Source organism: Paroedura picta, chromosome 11 (assembly GCF_049243985.1).
Source record: "Paroedura picta isolate Pp20150507F chromosome 11, Ppicta_v3.0, whole genome shotgun sequence".
NCBI classification, from domain to species: Eukaryota; Metazoa; Chordata; class Lepidosauria; order Squamata; family Gekkonidae; genus Paroedura; species Paroedura picta.
The window spans coordinates 12,479,520-12,502,370 of NC_135379.1; the positions used below are offsets into that span (position 1 = coordinate 12,479,520).

Below are 22,851 nucleotides of genomic sequence, written 5' to 3' on the forward strand. Positions count from 1 at the left end.
GTGAAGTTTTTTTCTGGCCTGGATCATCTTTGACCTAGTAGAACCGTATAGGTTTACAGGCTGTTTTGTGTAGCTAGATTGGGATTACAGTTTTCATTGTTTCCAAATATGTTTTATTCTTTCAGGTGTCATATTTTGAAATTTATCTTGATAAAATAAGGGACCTTTTGGATGGTGAGTGCATGTTTATTCATTGGGAATGACAGTTGCAAATGGGGAATTGCAAATTAGTTGATCATCTTGTGTTCTATTTATATATCTCCCCTACAAGTTGGAAAGCTAATAAATCAAGCCAGGCCCAAGGTCAGTGTTTTTCTTCTCGGGTCTGTTGGTAGCACCCATGGTGCAAAACCACTACCTCCCCTTTTTAGGATTTCGGGAAAATCGTGGATCTCAGTACCGCACTATATTGGGATCTAGGAAAAGTTGGGAATCCCAAATTTTTTTCCAGGTCCAATAGACCCAAACTGAAAAATACCCTGTTCACTTCATCAACAAAATCTAGATTCCACTGGTCCTATGGTTGAGGTCTGTTGGCCTCTGTGCACCCCCAGCAAGCTGAAACACTGTGCCTCCGTTTCCGAATGATCCCTCCACATTACAGAATGATCCCTCCACATTACGGAAATGTTGCAGCTGATTTTAGTGCTCTGTGTTTTATCATAAATTTATCATTTTATTTAGTAGAATTATAATATAAATGTTTTACTGCTATTACTGTACTAATTTTAACTTTTTTTAAGGGATTGTATGTATGCCATGAAATGTAATCTGCCCTGAGTTTCCAAAGTTAGGGCAGAATATAAATCCCATAATAAAAAATAAATAAACATTCTGGCCCAGGTATGCATACATTTGGTTAGCAGTATTTTATATATCCTAGTGGCCGTCTTTTAAAGAGATATAGTGGGAAAGTGGGGAGGGAGAGATGTGGGGTTTGCTCTTTCAACTGGAAGTGTTTTTAACTGTTAATGTACATTGCCTTGAATTGCAAATGAAAGCTCATTGAAGGGGAAGAGAGATCAGAGTCCTGAAGTATCAGGAAGCAGATTGAACATAGATACTAAACATTGCAACACCGTAGTAGAAGCCTGTGGTGCAGCCATGCTTTGTACCATTTCAGTTAGCTCATCAAGTATGTTTAGAGTTTTGAGTACAGAGAATGAGTACAGAGAACTGAAAACCATCAAGCAATTGGGAAACTATTCCAGCAAGAAAAAGACATAAAAGCTTGAAGGTTTAGGACAAAACATTTACTGTGCTGGGTTCTGTGAAGTGATGTGATAAGTTACGTAAAATTATTGGTGACTGTGAGAAAGTTGGTGGATGGAACAGTTGGCTGGCAAGTCAGTTTGTGACCATTAAAGATGTACGGTGATGGCTACTATAGTTGGAGTTAAGCTCTGGGAAGAGCAGCTCATAAATAAAATGTTATTGATATTATCAACCAGGAGCAGAGAAGGCTTAGCTGTATCCACAGAGGTAAGTAGTGATAACCAACAAACTTCAGAAGGGTATCAAGAGAACTAGCTGATGGGAAGCAAACAGGATGATCATCACCTTCATGCCTTCTTTGTGAGCTTTCCTGTGAGGCATGGCTTACTCTGGTTAGAAATTAGAAGAGGTAGCAAGTGCATGTACCTAGGGTTGGCATTCCGTAAACAGGGCAACAGTTCAAAAAATGGTTGTTTTTGTAAATACCTTCCACCCACTCTTTGCAGGCATCAGGAACAGGGTCTTAAATTAAACCTTAAACAACAGGCAGGTTAATAAGGTTGGGGCGTAGTCCTTAAAAATGATCTCTTCAGCCAGATAATAGCTGTTCACCAAGAAGACAACTCTTGATTAAGACTTTTTCTCTTCCAGTCTCCAAGACCAATCTTTCTGTTCATGAGGACAAAAACAGGGTACCTTACGTGAAGGTAGGTATAAGAATTGAGCCAAGTGTCTCGGTTCTCCTTGTAGTTCTTGTAAGTAACAGCTGCTTTATTTTTTCCCCACAGGGTTGCACTGAACGTTTTGTGTGTAGTCCAGATGAAGTTATGGATACAATAGATGAAGGAAAATCTAACAGACATGTAGCAGTCACAAGTAAGTGGTTCATTTGGCAGAAAGGGCTAGGGTTCTGTGCACCTAGTTCTAACACGGTGAGCACATACAAAACATATATTCAATATAGAATTATATGCACTAGTTTTTTGATATTGTGTATGAGGGGTCACCGAGAGAGCGTGGTGGCGGCATGGTGCTGGCCTCCTCTGCAGCTGGCCTCCTCGGTGCTCTTGGAAGCCACGGAGATCACCGAGGCCGCACAGAGGAGGCCAACGTTGGGGTGCGCAGGAGCGGCACCGCCACTCCTCTTATAGGCGTCGCAACATCAGGGCGGTTGAGAACTGCTGCCTTAGAGAAAAGATCTGTATCCCTTTAGACTACCCCATGGCCTGGCGTGTTTACTCACCTGCACCTATTCTCTGCTGCTGCAAAGAGTTTAGTCTGGTTTTCAGGAGAACCATTCTTAGCATATATTTGGTATCTTTCTGTTGACCTTTGGTCTCAAGGAACTGTGCAAATCTGCTCACGTAACCTCTTATTTCAGTTGCTGGACAACGCAACTGAATTGGCCAATGAGGTTCGTTGCCGGAATACGTGTTTGATGAGCTCATTAAATGTTTCTGTTCTAGACATGAATGAACACAGTTCTCGAAGTCACAGCATCTTTCTCATTAACGTAAAACAAGAAAATACTCAGACGGAACAGAAATTGAGTGGAAAGCTTTACCTTGTAGACTTGGCAGGTAGCGAAAAGGTAATGCACATTTTCCGAAACATTGGCTGGGGAGTTGGGTGGTTTTACTAAGCTGTCCAGATAGGTGTTGGATGTTGCCATTACAATACAGGGGTGGGCGTGGTGGCCTGTTAACATGCATCATGAGCCACGAATATTCAGTCGCCTCAGTTTATGAGCAGCAGCTTTTTGCAATTGCAGGTGCTTATTCTATAATCCAGGAGTATATGAGAGGTGCCATTGTGTCTGAACACTTTTCTGTGGTTTACACAGAAATGTGATTGTCTTCTCTGTGTCCCATACAGATGAGTCTGAGCCTCTTTGGACTACTCTAGAGCAGGGGTAGTCAACCTGTGGCCCTCCAGATGTTCATGGACTACAATTCCCATGAGCCCCTGCCAGCAAATGCTGGCTGGGGCTCATGGGAATTGTAGTCCATGAACATCTGGAGGACCACAGGTTGACTACCCCTGCTCTAGAGAGTCCTTTGGCCCCATGAAATCACTTATTGGAGATGGTACCTGTAGCAGCAAGGTTGGGAGAATCTTATTGTGCTCGGTGGTTATGTTAGGGGGTCCAGAATTGATTATAAACTTGGTTTATGATAGGGGTTGTGTTTTTTTTTAATTCAGGTTAGTAAAACAGGAGCAGAAGGTGCCGTGCTGGATGAGGCTAAGAACATCAACAAGTCTTTGTCGGCTCTTGGCAACGTCATTTCTGCTTTAGCTGAGAACAGCGTAAGTGTATCTCTGCTTTGAACGCATGTGGGTGAAAATCTCTTTAGTTTTGTTTCTGTTTGGAGATGTTGAATGTGGCTGAATATGATGAGAATCTACAGCAAGGGAAGGGATTTACAGCTAGATATCTCAAGTCCCTTGAGATGCTGTGCCTTAAAACTACATACAAAAAACCATTTATGCAACATGTTTAAATAGGATTTCCCGTTTGAAAATGCCGTTCTGTAAGTTTATGATCTCAAGTAGCGGCCATGTAATAAGACTGCTTTGCATACATTGGCAACACAAAATGCTTATTCAAGTGGCATTTAGACAAATTGTTGTAACTAAACAGGTGGCCTTTCAATTTTTTTGACAGACCTATGTTCCATATCGTGACAGTAAGATGACCAGGATCCTTCAAGATTCACTAGGTGGCAACTGTAGAACAACAATCGTTATTTGTTGCTCCCCATCATCTTACAATGAATCCGAAACAAAATCTACACTCTTGTTTGGTCAGAGGTGAGATTTTAAAAGAGAAGTTTGTTTATTGAGTGTAGTCCGGAGGGATTGCACTGCCTTGGAATCCAATATAAATATATTGGTAGTCCACCTGATCAGCATTGTTTGTCTCAGAGTTTGACAGTAGTTGACTTTTGTGAATTTGCATTTAAAAGAAGTCACAGCAATTTACAAATGGATGGTGACATTGTTGGAAACCACGATTATAGCTTGCAAAAGTTGATCAAGTTTGTAAACTCATCTGCAGCTCACTTTAAAACTTCTACTGGTGTGACTACATTATGCTTATACTTTTGATTAGGGGGTATCAGCCTTGTACCTGCAACCCCTAGTTGATTGGGTGGGGCAGTACTGCATCTGACTCCAGGAAGGGACATTACTTCCCATGGACATTCTAGGACCACAGAGATTTGGGGGGGAGGGATTCTTAGGATAGAATGTTACTTCTTGGGGTTGGGCACCATTCCCCACCCCCTTTCTTCCACAGTGGCTGTCAGCAGTAGTAACAGGCAGGTGGCAGATCTGCTTCTGCTAGCGTAACTCACAAGATGGGCAAAGTGTCTAGAGGTGAGTTTATAAGGAAACATAGGATACTTGTATCCTTTGGGGACATTGAAGAACTATTTGAGGCTCCTTTAAAGTCATGAGGGCAAAGTTCTTGTGCTGTAGATCGAAGTTAAAATCCTTGGTGTGAATCAGACGTGGAATATCTTGCGAACTGCCCAATATTTTTGTCAACACAATGAATTCTTGATTTGCCTTTCTAGAGCCAAGACTATAAAGAACACGGTTTGTGTCAATGTAGAGTTAACTGCAGAGCAATGGAAGAAGAAATATGAAAGAGAGAAGGAAAGGAACAAGACGCTACGCAACACCATCCAGTGGCTTGAAAATGAGCTCAACAGGTGGCGTAATGGTGAGTTGAGCCATCACGGCTGTCGTCCCTGTTCCTCTGAGCGCGTGCAGGACAAGTACATTCTTCGTTGCATTGCAAACTCATCTTCAGTCTTGACCGTAAGGCTGGGAAAATCCCAAACTTCTAGCTGTACCTATACTTGACACAAAGCTTGCACCTAGGTATTTAGAGTGTCATTACAGCCCTTCCAAATAACTACTTAACTGAATGTCACCATTTTTATTCAGTTCTTCATGCCATGACCAGAAAGGGGTGTTCTCCAGCTGATTACTAATGGCATTCACAGATATGTTTAAGTAGCCTTAAAAATATGAATATTTTACTCTTCTGCAAAACTTGTGCCCTGTCTTGACCAGTCTAATATCGAATCAACTTGTAAATATGTAGATAACAGCAATAGAGATAACATTTGTTTGGGGACTGATTGTATTTCAAGGTGAGACCGTACCTGTTGATGAACAGTTCGACAAGGAGAAAGCCAACTTGGAAGCCTTTGCTGTGGATAAGGATGTTACTATCACTAATGATACCCCGACTGCCACGATTGGAGTGGTAGGCAGTTTTACTGATGCCGAAAGGAGAAAGTGTGAAGAAGAAATTGCTAAATTGTACAAACAGCTAGATGATAAGGTATGTTAGGTTTTCATGCATATGCTTTGTCTTAAAACATTACTAGAATCTGCGACCGTGTGTTCTGATAAGCAAACAGAGCATCTCCCCACAGTCAATTTAAAGAATTTGTGTTTCAAGTAGGAACTGGAGGCCGTGTTAGTTCTTATTCAGGTGAGACTGTAGGGGACAGCTGATCTCAAGCAGTGTAGAAATTGAAGGCAGCTACGTTTCAGTACCTGAAAGCAAACGCTAAGGCAGTGGTTTTGGAAGTGACAAACTTAAATTCAGTGACAAAGTTCATAAGCTGAAAAATAGTTGGTTATAGTCCTGTGACAAAGTTCTTTGTGTGCTCCAGTTCTTTGGTACCAGACAACTTTATTGCATGCTAAAGATGATTAGCTGGAAGATTTAAGCTGAGATTTGGCCAGAATGCTTAATTCTTTCTGGTGGTTGCAGACTTCTAAACTTCTAATGTATGTCCCATTTTGTTGATGGTACCAACTCACTATGTGTAAGGGCGGACTGTAAAGAACATAGAAAAAAACCAGCTGGGTCTTTATCACTGTGAAGTTGGTCAAGCACCTCTTATTGAACTTGGACATTTTAGTGGCCTGTATAGTACAAGTGGATTTATTTATTTTTTTAATATACAGGATGAAGAAATTAATCAGCAGAGCCAGTTGGTTGAAAAGCTGAAAACACAGATGTTGGACCAGGAAGAGGTGAGTTTAGTTCTCAAGGGAGTTTGTTTTCTTATTATTTAGTATCCATTAAAATAATTGCTTGAGAGAGTTTGCTAGACAAGGGATCCTTGTTTTTTTTGTTTTTTTCTTTTGAGCCAGCCGGCACCTTTGACATTCTGACATAGTGTGGTGAGCACAGCCGCAGAATTGCTGCTTCAGGAAGCATAGCTAGCCACAAAATGGCTACTGCATCTTATCTTCAGTCACATCCGCGGCGGCAGCTGCTGCCAGCACAGTGCTTTTAAAAATCTGCACAGCTAATCAAGTCTCCAGTGAGCTGTTAGAAGTCTTGCTGGGTAAAAGCCCCTCCTGACCCCCCGTCCACGTCCTAAACACACTTGGCGGGTGTCATGACACCCATTGACTCTGCTTTGGGAACCCTTGTACCCCAGACTATTGTACTAAAAAGCATCATGCGCCATGATGGCTAAATGTAAATAACATCAATATGTGGGATAGTTCTGTTTTTACAGATACGGCTTCTGCTGAAGTTAAATATACCTTGTAGGATTACCACTATTTTCAGTTTTATTTTTTAAACATTTCAGAAAGAATAAATCATACCTTGTAAAAATTTGTTTAGCATTTCTAAGTATCTGTTTAGCATTTCTAATGTCATCAGAATCACCTTTGAGTGCATTTCTAAAATCTAAGAACTCAAAATGGAGAGCAGTCTCATGAAATGTTCCAGTGAACTCATGTTGTTGAGCAGGCACCCTGGTATACTTGGGCAACTTCAGCTAATCATCAGATAGATCAGTGGTAATCAACCTGTGGTCCTCCAGATGTCCATGGACTACAATTCCCATGAGAATTGTAGGCTCCTGGGAATTGTAGTCCATGAACATCTGGAGGACCACAGGTTGACTACCCCTGAGATAGATAATTAGGAGCATTTTAATATTTGCAGAATGAATAAAGCAGACAATTGACATTACTTCTGTGTGCAGCTTCTAGCATCTACTAGGCGGGACCAAGACAATATGCAAGCTGAACTGAATCGCCTGCAGGCTGAAAATGACGCTTCTAAAGAAGAAGTGAAAGAGGTGCTCCAGGCCCTTGAGGAACTGGCTGTCAACTATGACCAGAAGTCCCAAGAAGTAGAGGACAAGGCAAAGGAATACGAGCTGCTTAGCGATGAACTTAATCAGAAATCGGTAGGCAAACAGGGTCAAGGAATTCAGCATCTCTAACTTTGTGGTTGCTGGGAATTGTGAACCAAACATGAAATCTTTTCTAAATCTTCTTTTTAAAGCTAGGTTTCATGTAGAGTCCGTGCAGACCATGAAGAACTGAAATTACAGGCATTCATGAGCCATTTGTTTGATAAAAAGCAACTGCATGAATAAAGGGTTTTTTTGTTGCCATGTGCTTGTCATCTATTTCAGGTGCAGGTTAAGAGGAACTAGTTGGTCATAAACAAGTCTATTTAGGTGCACATATTAGAAGCACTTCTCTATTTTCCAAACCAGCATTATCTCATATAGCAATAGCATATGCCAGTGTGGTGGTATTGTTAAGAGTGTTGGCCTAGGAAGGGGAACACAGATCTCCTTTAGTGATGAAACTCACAGTGTAAACTTAGGCCACTCACTGAAATGGGCTTTTACTTTACAGTGTTTGAATAGAATAGTGAAGAGGCTGGAATCTCATGCAACCCTGTGTTCCTTGGGGAAAAGGAGAAGAGGAATAAGAAGATAAACGATAGAATCCATTTCATTGCAGCTCATACTCATAGCATCACATATGCCCTGCTGGCTTGGCAGCATCTATAGCACAGGTGGCTGGTATATTGGCTGTATGTTGGCAGGGGTTCATGGTAATCGTAGTCCATGGTTTGGCCACTCCTGGTTTTATAGGGTCTCTGAAAGACTATTTGGCAGATCTAGTGGTATTTACTTTTTAAACTAGTTCCAGGAAGAGTTTTTGTTTGATTGTATTGCAAGGTGTAAGATGTACTCACTCAGGAACGTCTGAAGGGGAAAGCTGTACTCAGGCATCATCACTTTTATAGATTCATAGAATCATAGAGTTGGAAGGGGCCATTCAGGCCATCTAGTCCAACCCCCTGCTCAACGCAGGATCAGCCCAAAGCATTCTACATAATTAAAGCAACCTTAGTCCTTACAGTTTATCAGTACTACTGAATTCCAGAAGGTAGCCCGTTCTTGCTCACCCCTGGCCTGCCCATCCCACTTCACATTCCTTTTAGGAGACACATCATTCTTTTTTGTGCATACCGATCACATCCGCTCTGCGTTCTTTGATGGCTTTTTGTCGTCTTGTTTCAGATCACACTAGCCAGTATAGATACGGAACTTCAGAAACTTAAGGAAATGACCAATCACCAGAAGAAACGGGCCACAGAAATGATGGCGTCCTTACTGAAGGATCTTGCGGAAATAGGAATCGCTGTGGGGAATAATGATGTGAAGGTGAGTGGAAGCTCAGGCAGGTCTCAGAAAGCGAAGAGCAGCTTCACATGTCTGCTCTCACTGGGGCGTAAAAGCACGCTATGTTTCCGTGCTTCTGATCCTATCTTGAAGAGAAGACGCCTAGACATTTGAAGCTCCTGCTAGATGCACGACCACGTCTTTACTAATGAATAATAAAACTTCTTACCTAGTTGCCTGTAATGGCAGGTACCAGATGCTCATAGAAGGCTTTATCGTAGCCATACATGTATAGCATCTAAACGGAGGCTGCTAGATCAGACCAGTGGTACATCTAGTCCAGCATAGGGGCTGAGGCCTTCTGGTGTTTCCAGTAGAACTAGTACTCAAAGGTTTACCGACACTGAATGTGGAGGTTCTCTTTGCTCACCTTCACTGGCAGCCATTGATAGACCTCTCCTCCGTAGATCTTTTAAAACCATCTATGCTTGTGGTTCTTGCTGTCTCTTTATTCTGGCAGCCTTATAAAAACCCCAGGAAAGCTTGTTCCTGATATTGCGGAAATTGCACAGGGGGATAGTTGCACAGGCTCTGCAGGGATGTATGGGAATGGGGTGAAATCATTTCTGTAACTTCTGAATGTAGAGCTGCTGCCGAAAGAAAGAAAAGGCGGGCAATTCTACCCTATTTCTCCCCCCTTACTGCTGCACCCCAGTCCCATGTGGGTTATAACTTCTATGTAGGTCCCACAGTGCCAGGGATAATCTTGCTATGGGTCAGATTGCTGGAATACAGGAGAACTATTTTTGCAATATTGGTACTCTGTAGAATAAAGGAATATTAAGAAACCACATTATCATAGTAGATACCTAAACCATGCGCTGGTTTAGAAGAAGAAGAAGAAGAGTTGGTTCTTATATGCCGCTTTTCCCTACCTGAAAGAGGCTCAAAGCGGCTTACAGTCGCCTTCCCATTCCTCTTGCTTAAACGTTTAAAACGCGTGTATTGTTTCATGAAATAAATATTCTTTGTATGACAGCTGTGATACAGAAAACCTTAAGAGGGTTCATGATTGTTACAGTTTTTATTAGTTATTAGACCTATAGATAAGGGAATGCTTTGAAAGCTGTCTTGTGCTGTGGACGTGGTTACACCAGTGTATATGTTGCATGATTTAACATGTAAAAAATGCAAAATGTTCATTTTCAGCAACCAGAAGGAACTGGCATGATTGATGAAGAATTCACAGTTGCAAGACTCTACATCAGCAAAATGAAGTCTGAAGTGAAAACCATGGTGAAGCGGTGCAAGCAGTTAGAAAGTACTCAAACAGAAAGCAATAAGAAAATGGAAGAAAATGAAAAAGAGTTGGCAGCCTGTCAGCTTCGTATCTCACAGGTAAATGTGCTTGTTGACTTAGCTCTGCCAGTTTGTTACTTCTGCTTCTTGAGCTTTTCTTTTTAACATAAGCAGTTCATTGTACATTCATTTTTTTTCTTAGCAAGCCTAGTGTTCTGTAGCTTTTGTATGATGTGTGACTGATTATTGACCACACTTCAGCAGCTTTTCCAGCTAAGTTTGTTTAAACATGGGTTAGTTATTATTGTTGTGAGCCTTCTTTTTTATTGTCGTATTTACATGTCTGAACTGAAAACAGTACAAGCAAAGCTCTTGTGAGATAATGACAACAGTTGCATTGGCTGCTGACTTATTCCCACCGTTGGCTGAAAGCACCACCTGCAGTAACTTAGGGCAGCAAGTAGAAGCTAGGGCTCTTCAACCAACCACTTCCCCCGAATCCTGCCAAACCTTTTAGAAAGTTAGTAGGGCTATTATAAGGCAGGGCTTGTTAATGGCTGCTATCATTCAAAGGAAAGTGTTTTTCATGGCTGCAGCAGAATCAGGAGGACTGGCAGTGCCCAGGTATTCCTTAGCCTTCCATTACAACTTGGCCACCTGGCTGTGTGCCTCTTCTGCAAATCAAGAAGGGAGCTTTGTGTTAGCCTTGAGTCCAGGGAGTTGGGCTGCTCCATGAGGTGAAGCAAGTTTTCAGGCGTAGAACCTCCATTCCCTCTTTCTCCAGGACTGTTGTCCTTCCGGTGGCTAGACCATTCTTCCACTTAAAGCGCGGGTAATACTAATCTTGACAGATCTGGTCTCTGAAGAAGGAGGGAGCTGTTGCGTTTGGCTCCGCCTGTCGCAGCATGCTTGTGAAGTTTCGCTTGCTACTTGCTGTCAAGATTCCAGAGTTGCCTGCAGGCTTAAAGAGGTTGGGAACCACGGATGTACGCAGCAGAGCAGCTCACTCATACATTTTTCCTGACATGCAGTTTGGTCTTGTGGTTTGAACTGCCAACATCTTGTATGTGGGCTTGAATGTGATATTCATCTTCTTTTCATTCTGATAGCATGAAGCCAAGATCAAGTCACTTACAGAGTATCTTCAGAATGTGGAACAGAAGAAAAGGCAGCTTGAAGAGTCTGTGGATTCCCTTAATGATGAACTAGTCGAGCTTCGAGCACAAAGTATGACTTCCTGATGTATTTGTTATGTTGAAGAGCATGAGTTGTGGGCTTCAGCAGTCCCAGCTTCCAGGGTCAGCTGTTTGTGAAGTCCTTGGGAAGGCCATTCTCTCATGGGAAGGCATTCTTTGATTGCAAGGTGGGGCTGATCATGGCCCACTTCATAGCTACTTAGTGATCCATATATCTGAAGTGCATTGAATGCTTGTGAAACATGCTTATGCAGTCATGTGGATGCCCAGAGCCACTTTTGGAAGCAAGATCCAGGATGAGATTAGTCTGGTCCAACAGGAATACTATTTGATACTCTTTGTGTAAAGTGTACTGTTCTGGGAGTGGCAGGCCATGACTGTGAAACTGTATTCAAAAGTCTGTTCCTTTTCCTCCCTAGAAAAAGTCCATGAAATGGAGAAGGAGCACTTGAACAAAGTTCAAACTGCAAATGAAGTCAAGGCATGTACACTCTGCTTTAATTGTTATTTTTACATCATTGAAGTTAGAAGCTGTATTTTTGAAGTGATTCATTTTGACCAAATACTTGATTCTTTAGCAAGCTGTTGAGCAGCAGATTCAGAGCCACCGTGAGACTCATCAAAAGCAGATCAGCAGCCTGAGAGACGAAGTTGAGGCAAAGGAGAAACTGATCACTGAACTGCAAGAGTAAGTGTTGCAAACTGTTTTGTGCTTCTGGGCGTAATCGCTACACATGGTTCTGGAGTTGAAAGAGGCATTGTAGGCAGTCTAGTCTACACCCTCAGAGAGACACACACATAATACTGAAGATCCAAAGCAAGAGCTAGGTGTCTTCACCTTTTGTTTGAACAGCCTCCCCCCTCCCAGTTTAATTGTTGAACCACTGTTCATTGTTTACTTTAACTGTGTCCTTTGCACGAGCTAGGAAGTTACTGTATATCTTTACAGGAGAAATATCACCATCCATTCATGTTGATTTAAGACTCATTTTGTAAGGAACTAGTATAATATAATTTAAACCGTCACAAGCCTGTTTTCAAACTACATTTTGTTTGAGTCTTCCTTGTTCAACTGCAGCCTGTCAAATCCTGCCTATTTTGTGGTTTGCAATTATACCTAGCTAGTGCTTGCAGTTTGGTACTTAGACTTCCATATGTCACAAGACAAGCATCTATTGGCCTTTATTTAGTTATATTTATATACTGCTCTCCCCTGAGGCTCAGGGCGGTTTACATGGAACGTAAAGGATTATACATTGTGAACTCAGTCTTTTGTAGAACTGTGTCGAACTCTTCTGTCCTCATAATCGCATGTTTGTTGCTTTCTGTGTTCAGTCAAAATCAGAAAATGATGCTTGAGCAAGAACGACTCAGAATCGAGCATGATAAGCTGAAAGCTACAGATCAAGAGAAAAGCAGGAAGCTACATGAACTTACGTAAGTAAAAGTTACCGTGAAAATAACCCATAGCTATGCATGTCTCATCATAAGCTATGTATGGAAATGGCTACTAAAATACTGTGGATATTTCATACCTGCGCATCCTGGATGATGCATATTGTGGAGTCTTTCTAGAAGTTGCTGATTAGGAAACGTAGTGAGAGTGCGTTAAGCATTTATGTGCTTTTGTAATAGAAGCTTTTCTTAAAAGTTGAAATGATAATAATTCCTTTGGGTAAATGCTGTATTAAAATTGAGAGTATCTTACCCCATCTTGTCAAGTATCACTCGTTAAAATGGCTTGCACACTTTGACATTTGGAGACAGGTGACATGCAGGTGTGTATAACAGTCAAGAAACCCACAGTTTCACAGAGACCCTCATGAAACCAGCTCCAGGAGTTTTGTTTCAAATGCACTCCATTATATCGAAAGCATTGTTGTGGCGTGCCTTTTGCAAGGTTTGATCAAGAATGCACACACATTATTTTGGCCCTTAATAGCGTTCTGTGTGGTCCAGCCTGTTCTGTATAATGTTAGAACTGCCTCGAATGAGCTCTTGATTTATGAAGTTAATATATAGAAGTAAAGGACCACATCGGATATTTGCTTCCTAGAATATTTATTTATAACTTTACATGAAAGTAGTTGTGCTCTACACACACTAACGTTCTCTTGGCTTGCTTAGTCACCCTAAACCATCTTATACTCTTGGTTTTCTACATGCTTTCCTGTGATTTGCTCAGTAATTGAAAGCTTGCACACTGTATTGCGTCTTTGCAGCTGGTCCTATTAAAAGGCATTACATGGATTGTAGCTTTGTTTTAAACCAGTATGACTGTGAACAAATGTTGTCCATATGAAGGTCCCTCCCTGCTTTTTCCTGGTTATGGGGGATATTCAAGAAACCTTTCTTCCCTCTGCTGATGAAGCTGTTAACTCCCTAAAACAAAACGGCCTGTGGTTTGACCAGTTCTTTTCCAGAATCTGAGAACACATGGTCATAGCGTATTCTTTGCATTCAGAACATTCTGAGTGCCATGTATAAAACATGCCATAAGTTTATATTCTTCCCCATGTCCTAGTAACAGATCCATCCCATGCAGCTCACATCAGCCTTAACCTGTTTATTTTCAGCATGTTGGCAAGGACTTTGCTTCAGTAAGAGTTTAGTGTTGTGTTCTGAGATGTAAAGCCAGTTCTTTAAGTTATCTGAGGTTCTTTGATTCACGTCTTTTATGTGCGGCATTGCTGTTAACTACTTTGAGCCTCAGATTTGACATCCTCTGTCTCTCCATCAAGTTTTGAATCTGAATTTTTGTGACTTTTAGGGTTATGCAAGACAGAAGAGAACAAGCAAGACAAGACTTGAAAGGTTTGGAAGAGACTGTGGTAAGTAATTTACGCAGAATGTTGTTTTTTTCCAAATGGTCAAGTGTCTTTAGAACCTTACTAAGAGATGACTTGTATTATTAGGCCAAAGAACTACAGACCCTGCACAATCTGAGGAAGCTGTTTGTTCAAGATTTGGCGACCAGAGTGAAGAAGGTAATGCAAGATGTAATTGGGTTTGTTTCAAAGGCTTCTGCCCCCTTTTGATGCTGGTTCCTTTGGAGCCTAAACTCAATGGTTACTCCTCTTCCTTTTTACAGAGTGCCGAGATTGACTCTGATGACACTGGGGGGAGTGCTGCCCAAAAGCAGAAGATCTCTTTTCTTGAAAATAACCTTGAACAGCTCACAAAAGTCCACAAACAGGTATTCTTGCATGGCTAACTTCTAGGACTTTGGCCAATAGCTTTATGAAAGTTGGTTATTCTTGTAGAGCCTGGAGCAGGGGTAGTCAACCTGTGGTCCTCCAGATGTTCATGGACTACAGTTCCCATGAGCCCCTGCCAGCAAATGCAATTCCTTTTCAGGCAGTTGTTCTTTAAAACCACAATAGAGGATATTATTTATTTGTTTATTTTTTTACATTTATACCCTGTCTTTCCCCAGAGGCGGAAGGAGGCTTATAAGAAACTTTAAAATGAACAGCGTTTGCTAAATAGGTTTTTCAAGCTCTAAAATTCATGATTGCTGTTAAAATCAACCCTGTTTATTTATTCATGCTTAGAAGATTGCAGAAACTGAGCAGGCCAAAATGCTACTTGAATCTTGAATCCTGAACAGATGTTGCTGCAGTTCAATTCCCCACATTTCTTTCAGTGGTTAAAAAACGAGGACAATTGAGATATAGAAAGTATATTGATCACCTGTTTCATTTGTAAGAAGAGCTGCCTTCCATTCCACTTTATCCCATGAACACTCGTGGTTTTAGAAGACCTTGTCTGGCCAATTTTTAGTGGAAAATGTAAATTCCTCTTGTTTTAATTATAAAAGGCTATGGGAGTTCTTACCTTCCTTGCTACCCGTTAATTTTAAGCAATTTCTGTTCAACAACGAAATCAGATTTCACTGATGGTTTTCTTCATATACATTAGCTGTGGCTAAGATTAAAGCCAGCTGTGCTCAATATAAACATTTTCTTTTGGTTGTACCACTGCTATGCATGGAGTTCCATATCTGTCTGTGGTTCATCTTTTACATTTCTCTGTGTTGTGACCTCCAGCTTTCTTGTAACCTTGAGTGAATGAGATTCCTTTGACAGCAAAGCCAAATAGGTGGGTTTTTGTTTTTCCTCCTCCTCAGCTGGTACGTGATAATGCTGATCTTCGCTGTGAGCTTCCCAAACTGGAGAAACGGCTTAGAGCTACAGCCGAAAGAGTGAAAGCTTTGGAGTCTGCCCTGAAGGAAGCCAAAGAGAATGCGTCTCGTGATCGCAAGCGGTATCAGCAAGAGGTCGACCGTATCAAGGAGGCCGTCCGGTCGAAGAATATGATCAGAAAGGCCCATTCTGCACAGATTGGTAAGCAGAAAGGTTTCTGCAAGTGGGATGCGATCGATGCCTGTTTACTTGGACAAATGTTTGTGTACTGCATGTTGTTTTAAACATCCCAGAAGAGATCAGGGCCCTGACGGAGCTTAAACAGTTCCGCAGGGCCTGCAAAAAGGAGCTCCTCCACCAGGCATTTGGCTGAGACCAGACATAATCAACAGCGACCAAGGGCCCCTGCTCCCCCCCACCCCCCCCTCAGAATTCAATAAATAAACCACCCCCCTCAGAATCCCATCAATAAGCCCTGGACCTGTTTGTAGTACTATATTGTTATACCGTTATATTGTGCTGTTATTTTGGTTACAATTATTAGTTATCAGTTATACATGTTACAGACTGTTTTATGTATTGTTCTCTGTTATGATGTAAACCGCCCTGAGCCTCCGGGGAGGGCGGTATATAAGTATGATAAATAAATAAATAATAAATAAATAAAGTGGAGGAAGAGATCCACAAAGATGCACTTTTGAGCATTTATGCGCTCAACTACTGCTTATTGTACCCACAGTCATCAGTATTCCATGCATGGTTAGGGCAACAGTTACCCGGTTTGCACCCTTGCAGATTTAAATATTTTAGAAACGTCAGCTCCTAAATATTACTTCCATTATATTGCTGGCACCTAATAACTGTATGTGATGACATTAAACCTGGTAATCTTTGTGTTTTCAAAATCAGTTGTTTCTCCAAGCACATAAAGGTGTGTTGTTGGTTTTATCCTTTGGACCATTGCCAGAAGACTTCCTTATAGAGGTCAAATAAATAACACAGTTTTCCCCCGCACTTTCAACAGCATACCTTCCCCTATAATGTGTGGGGTTAATTATATTCAAGTGGCAGTCCTCATAAGTCCCGTGGTTTCTTTCATCTCTGACCCTTGCGCTTCTTCCACGCAGCTAAGCCGATTCGCCCTGGCCAGCACCCAGCGGCTTCTCCAACCCATCCAAGTGCAATTCGCGGGGGAGGTGCTTTCACGCAGAACAGCCAGCCCGTTGCCCTCCGTGGAGGCGGAGGACGGCAGGAGAAAGTGTAACGTCTACATCGTGCAGGTTGGCTTTCTAACGGCACCCTTCTTTATTCCATTGTAAAATTGTAATGGAAAGAAGTTTCTAGGAAAATGTGAAGGATGAAATGATGATGCTACTAAGTAAAATTCCCAATAGGCAACTTATTTTAGTGCAGTTAAGAGCGTCTTTGGTTGCACTTGGGATCTGGGTAAGATCTGGACTGGTTCTGATGTTATCCAAGACGCTCTTAACTTGTATTCACCATTTCGGCATGCAGGCTGTAGATCGATGAGGTGTGAATTCTGCCCCTGTGCAGCTTCCAGTCCTGTGTGCAATTTAACTTGGCATTTGAACCAGATACAAAACCAATTTAGGAGAAGAACAGATTTTCTAATGTAATATTCAAGGGGAAAATAAATTTAAAATGATGGTATCTTCAAGTCCAGCTATTATAATGGAATATTGGCCTTTCTGTAGACAAGCAAAATAACTTTTTATCTAAAACAGGGACAGCCCAGAATTGGGGTTTTGAGGGAAGCTGAGACCAAACTGGATGAATTTCCAGGAGTTCAGATTAGAGTTAAAATATAAAAATATGGGGATAACTCGTAATGTTTTAGATCTAAATAAGCCATTTGTTAATCATCCTGCCGAAGAGAGAGCCAGCATGGTATAGGGGTTAAGAGCAATGGATTTTAATCTGGCAAGCCGGGTTTGATTCCCCGCTCCTCCACATGCACTCAGCTGGGTGACCTTGGGTTCATCACAGCCCTGATAAAGAGCAGTCATGTCAGGGCTCTCTCAGCCTGACCTTCCTCACAGGGTGTTGTGGGGGGAGGCAGGGAAGGCGATTGTGAGCCACTGAGACTCCTGCGGGCAGTGAAAAGTGGGGTGTTTGTTGAAGACTGAAATTAGTTTTAGCAGTGTAGTTGAAAACTTACCTGTTTTCATAAGACTTCCAGCATCTTGTGTAACTAGATATGTTTCTAGTCTCTGAATAAGTTTCTCTGGTTCTTTGTAGATGCTGAGAAGTTTGCGCAGCTTGAAGAAGATCGGTGTCGTGCAACGAGAGTCATTCCGTGACAGTGATCTCTATATCTGTCTCTTACTGGGGATTGTAGGAATTTGGGGGAGGGGGGGAATGTATAAACTTATACTGGTCTGTACAGTTCTCTTCATTTGACAGATTTGGCTGATTCCCAACAAATTTGCAGGGGAAAATGTTTGTCCCTCTTGGAAAACTGACTTGTAACTTTAAAATGTAGCTCTTTCCATTACACAATCCTGTCTTTCACGTCTTAAATTTAGTCTGCACTGTGCCAAGTTGAATGTATGTTAAGCGACATCCTAGTTTAAAAACAAAACAAAAAACTTCCTAGCTTAATTTGTGTATATTTTATGGTCTTAGGGAATGTGGAGCAATGTTAACGTATGTTTTAATTTCTACCACTTTTAAATAACACTACTTGACCCCACTCTTGAACTAGAGCAGCACTGTACATTAAGTTCACCCAAACGGCTGTATAGAGCGTAAGACTGAAATGATTTGTACAGTATGGCGGTTACTGAGGTGTGCTTATGATGACTGCCCTAAGGCACTGAAGCCTCAAAAGCAGAACTGAAAAAGGTCTGTTCTAATGGGGCTGCTTTACTATGTGATTAAATCTCTTGTTATCAGGTAAATGAGTTGATACTGTGTAGCAAGTAGTAAATGTAAGTTTGCATAGAGAGACTTGGCAATGACTTATTTCATCGGTCCTGTTCCCGAGTAGATGCAGGATAGCGTGGTGAGGTGAAAAAATTCTGCTTCATCTTGAAGAGCCTGTTAACGGTCACCAGGGTTGGACAAAGGGTGTTAATGGCTCTTGTTCCTGCGACGGTTTTACTAATTATCTCCAAAATACAAATTGGGTTTCCAGTCGAAGGGAGAGTGAGTCAGTTGAACACAAGGAACAAACTGGGTGCAGAAAGGAGACAGAAATGTTCGAAATGGCCAGAAATGTCAGATGGTTGTGGGAATTGTGCTACACTAAAACTGTACTGTAACTTATTTGTAAATCTAGAGTTCTGTAAATGGTTTTCTTCCAAAGTACTTTGTCATTACCTTTTCTCTTTTGCAGTTTTAAGAACAACAACAATAACAACAACAAAAAGCCCTTTAAAAAAGCACTTGTTAACTACATCCCATAAAAGTCAAAGAATGCCTTCGATGGGGTGTTCTAAAAATGTAGAAGGCTCCTTCCCCATGAGATCAGAATTGAGTTGGTAGCAGGCAAGGGAAGAAAGGTTGCAGCAGTGGAGAGATTTCTGAATGATAGCTTTTTCCATCATAAGTCTGGGCCAGTTTTTCTGTCTTGCTATAGAATATTCACAAGCACTTTCTGGAAGACTGGCTGCTTTTTTTAACACAGACTAAAATCTTTGTATTACGGAGCTCAGTAACAGAAAACTTGAGTAGTCACTTCTTTCATATCCTGTATGATTTGTCTGTCTCTATAATTTTATTTTGACAGGCTGGGTTTCTATCAGCCAGACCTTCACTCTTTAGGGATTTTCATACCCAAGACCTATTGGTTTTGTGCTTGAATTCACACTCCAAACCCAAAACGAACTAATTCTGGAACTTACTGGGGGACTGATACAAAGGAAAGAAGGTGTTGCAAGTCATACTCGAAGTTGCGTTTCTCAACAGTAACCATACATTTTCAGTCCTGATTAAATTGATGCAGTAAATCTGGGTTCCTGGCTGGATAGTCAAATGAAGCAGGATATTTTCTGATGGCTGTTATGGTAGCTTCGTTCCTATAAGTAACGTATCACGGGTTTTGGTGCTGACACGGCTGTGTAATTAAGCGGTTAAATAAACTGTAACTAGCATGTAGCTCAAAATGTACATCCTTTTTATACCTAAGCTTTTTTTTTTTTATTTTAACCTTTTATGAAGTTTACCGAGAACCGCAACTTGACTTTAAAAAAGAACTCGTATTTTAGTTTAGTTCTTTGGATCACCGGAAATAGGCTGCATGAAACGGACACTTAACCGGTTTTGTAAATTTAAGACCTTCGATCGGCAATAGAATTTTAAAAACATTGCTGTTCGAATTTACACTCCCTTGGGGTATTTTTTAATTATTCCTCTAGGCCATTAAAAAAAATGGCCGAGGAGAGGGTAGGAACTGAGCAAGATGAATGAAAGGACACTATTTATTCACGGAGATCAACTAAATTATTTGCGTAACTTTACCGATGCATTTCTTTTATGTAACTCCAAATTAAACGGAAAATGGCAAGAGTCTGCCTTGTGAACACAATGGTGTATTCTCAGCACATGAGGATGCACTGCGGGATAAATGGTTTGGAGAAGATGCCATATAGTTTTAACTACTTGCATGCTGTAAATGTTTTTTTTTGTGTGTGTGTGTTTAAATAAAATCTTTGAATTTCAGTGAACTTCATTGAGATCGAGATAATCTTTTAAAATTGGATTAATTGTTAGCAGAATACACCAAGACCCAGTCAATATGTATAGGGAAAAATGGTGCTGACATGTTTTGAAGATAGGGTGTGAGCAATGTTTTGTTGAACTTGAGATTTGAGAGGGGGACAGGGGGAATAATAACAAGAGGGCCTCAACTTGCAGCACTCCCGTAATGGCATTTTTAAACTGCTTTAAAATGGTGGCGGCATACATAGGTCAGTCCCATGGACCCTGCCACATCCAGTTTGGTCCACACTGACTGGAGTATGTTTGAGACCAAAACATCTGCTTTTGTGCTCACTTCGGGAGCACATATACTCAAATTGGAACAATACAGAGAAGATTAGCAAAACATCAGCTTTTTAGTCTTTAAGTAACTATTACGTTGATTTGTTCCCTTGAAAGCCAGGTTGGTGTCGTGGTTAAGAGCCAGTGGCCTCTAATCTAGAGCGTCAGGTTTGATTCCCCACTCCTCCACATGCAGGCAGCTGGGTGGCCTTGGATCAGTAACAGTTCTCTGAGCTCTCGGCCTCAGCTACCTCACAGGGTGTCTGTTGTAGGGAGAGGAAGATATGGTGATTGTAAGCCACTTTGAGACTCCTTCAGGTAGTGAGAAGTGGGTATAAAACCCAACTTTTCTTCTTGATTTGCACGGTCAAAATAAAGCCCAGGGCCTTATCTATGTCAGCCTGAATTTCTTTCTTAGGAGAGCTTGTAAGGCCAAGTGTCTTGCAAACTAAAGTTGTGATTCACTGTGCTAACAACCTTGATCAAATTCTGCCACCTTTCAAACTAAGAAACATTGCCCTTTCTGAATTTCTAAAATGTTAATGTTTTTTACTGTTTATGATTTTCAGCCTCTGTTATTTCTGGTTTTACCTGCTTAAATCTGTTTATGAATTCAGGGTCATGAAGACCACGTAACCACCAGGGGGTGCAGCTGTCCCTTCCTTCAAATACACTGGAAGTCTTTGACTAAGTCTTTGATGGCAAGACTGGTATAGCTTGCTTACATTTTGCAATTTTAAAATCACAGCATTTTAGCTTTAAGTAGGAATACCTGCATTTAATAATGAGCAAGCCGCCAGATCTTTCAGGGAGTTCTATTTGCAAATTTAAGAATTTGCATTTGTAGTTCTTACTCTTCATGAAGTAACATGGAACGTGACCTTGTTACAATGCGCAACTAATTGATGTAGAGCAAGAAGCCACAGAAGACAATCTGTTAACTTGGATGTATCCATTGGACTATGGTGGCTTCACCAACAGGAAATGATTCGGCTGCTGTGGCCAAGACAGAAAGGGATTTTGTAACTGAAGAGCTCTTGCCTGGTCACTAACAGTGATAATTTGGGCATGTTTCCCTTGAACATCACCCAGGTCTACTCAAAACCCTTTTTTAAAAGATCCAAGTGATTAAGGAAAGATTCTGGTGGCTAATTTTTTGTTGATAGGAGGGGACAGTTTTCATGCTTAAAATGGAAGTATGGCTACCATGTTAAGGCTGGAGAACAGAAAAGGTCTAAGATAGATTGTGTTTGTTTAGACGAATGCAGTTCCAAACTTGTAGCTATTGAGACAATCTTAGTGTTGTTGTGTCTGTTGGGTAACAGATCTGGGCCTTTTGCCGATGACATTAATTTTACGTTAATTTTATATAATGCCTCAGATATTCACGTGCTTTATGTCACTGTTCTGTAACTATGGCAGCATTTTGCATTCTTACGCTAGGGTCTTTTACTGTGCCTTTCCCCATAAAATCTATTTCCACAAGTACAGCAAAAAATATGCATTGGGCTTTTGAATTATGACAAAGGGGAAGTTAGGATTGGTAGTATTCAAAGCCAGAACAGGATAACTGCTTTAAAATGTCTCTTTGCAGTTGATGACTTGTGGCTAATACTAGTTTTTGCAGACTGTTTAAAATCATGAGCTTGACACTGAATCTCCCCCCCTCCCCATTCCATGTAAGAAGCCACTTAATATTACAAACTGCTTCATATGGGTAGAGGTGGCTTGAAGTAGCAGAACAAAATTTGCATCCGGAGGCACCCTTAAGACCAACAATAAGACACTTGTTGGTTTGAAAAATGTCGCTGGACTTCAAACTTTGTTCTGCTGTTTCATAGAAACTTTGCAGTTTGCTGGCATGGGCTCATGGGAATTGTAGTCCATGGACATCTGGAGGACCACAGGTTGACTACCCGTGCCTTAGAGGCCCTATGATTTCTTCGTGATCTCAAGCACATAGATCCTTGGAACCTATAAAAGCTTTACGCCTGGCCACTCGCCGTGAATGCCTTGAGTAGGTGGGGTCTGCGCTCATCCATCAGTTCTTCCGCAACAGCAACAGTTGCCACCTCTAAAGGGACCTTCTCATGCTCCATTTCTTCAAACTATATGTCAATTCCAAGGCTCAGCTGTCGCCATGATCTCCGATCCCACACTGCCTCCCTCAGCCATGCAGTGTTCTGGCTGGTGTCCATTTTGATCATGTCTAACCACCGTGTTCTTTGTTAGCCCGGTTTCCTTTTTCCACGGCCCAATCCTGGCATCGTTGCTTTCTCCATTGAGTTGGATCGCATGATATGGCCAAAGTAAGTGAGCCAGAATTTTGTAATTTTGCCTAGCAGTGATAGATCGGGCTTTATGCGCTGGAGTATTTCTTTGTTCATGACTTTTGCTGTCCATGGAACCCGCAGAAGCCTTCTCCAACCCCAGAGTTCAAAGGAATCAATACTTCTCTTGTCTGGTTTTTTTCAACGTCCAACTTTCAGTCATAAGTGGCTACTGGAAATACAATAG

The 22,851-nt window shown here is 41.4% G+C and overlaps 1 protein-coding gene and 1 pseudogene across 1 annotated transcript in view; both read left to right on the forward strand.

Annotated features, from left to right (window-relative positions):
- The window catches only part of KIF5B (kinesin family member 5B), a 34,001-nt gene extending 13,983 nt beyond the window's left edge, over nucleotides 1-20,018 (forward strand). Inside the window, exons 5-26 of the mRNA XM_077302585.1 lie at nucleotides 126-174; nucleotides 1,867-1,922; nucleotides 2,004-2,091; nucleotides 2,682-2,806; nucleotides 3,418-3,522; nucleotides 3,881-4,026; nucleotides 4,794-4,942; nucleotides 5,379-5,572; nucleotides 6,208-6,276; nucleotides 7,248-7,454; nucleotides 8,589-8,732; nucleotides 9,900-10,088; nucleotides 11,099-11,216; nucleotides 11,605-11,670; nucleotides 11,768-11,873; nucleotides 12,521-12,622; nucleotides 13,956-14,016; nucleotides 14,101-14,172; nucleotides 14,277-14,381; nucleotides 15,315-15,531; nucleotides 16,458-16,610; nucleotides 17,590-20,018. Of these exons, the coding sequence (XP_077158700.1) occupies nucleotides 126-174; nucleotides 1,867-1,922; nucleotides 2,004-2,091; nucleotides 2,682-2,806; nucleotides 3,418-3,522; nucleotides 3,881-4,026; nucleotides 4,794-4,942; nucleotides 5,379-5,572; nucleotides 6,208-6,276; nucleotides 7,248-7,454; nucleotides 8,589-8,732; nucleotides 9,900-10,088; nucleotides 11,099-11,216; nucleotides 11,605-11,670; nucleotides 11,768-11,873; nucleotides 12,521-12,622; nucleotides 13,956-14,016; nucleotides 14,101-14,172; nucleotides 14,277-14,381; nucleotides 15,315-15,531; nucleotides 16,458-16,594 (2,505 nt within the window). The 3' untranslated portion in view covers nucleotides 16,595-16,610; nucleotides 17,590-20,018. The remainder of the gene's footprint in view (nucleotides 1-125; nucleotides 175-1,866; nucleotides 1,923-2,003; nucleotides 2,092-2,681; nucleotides 2,807-3,417; nucleotides 3,523-3,880; nucleotides 4,027-4,793; nucleotides 4,943-5,378; nucleotides 5,573-6,207; nucleotides 6,277-7,247; nucleotides 7,455-8,588; nucleotides 8,733-9,899; nucleotides 10,089-11,098; nucleotides 11,217-11,604; nucleotides 11,671-11,767; nucleotides 11,874-12,520; nucleotides 12,623-13,955; nucleotides 14,017-14,100; nucleotides 14,173-14,276; nucleotides 14,382-15,314; nucleotides 15,532-16,457; nucleotides 16,611-17,589) is intronic.
- A 321-nt stretch (nucleotides 20,019-20,339) lies between these two features.
- On the forward strand, nucleotides 20,340-20,395 carry LOC143821187 (U6 spliceosomal RNA; annotated as a pseudogene).
- Nucleotides 20,396-22,851: the final 2,456 nt, after the last annotated feature.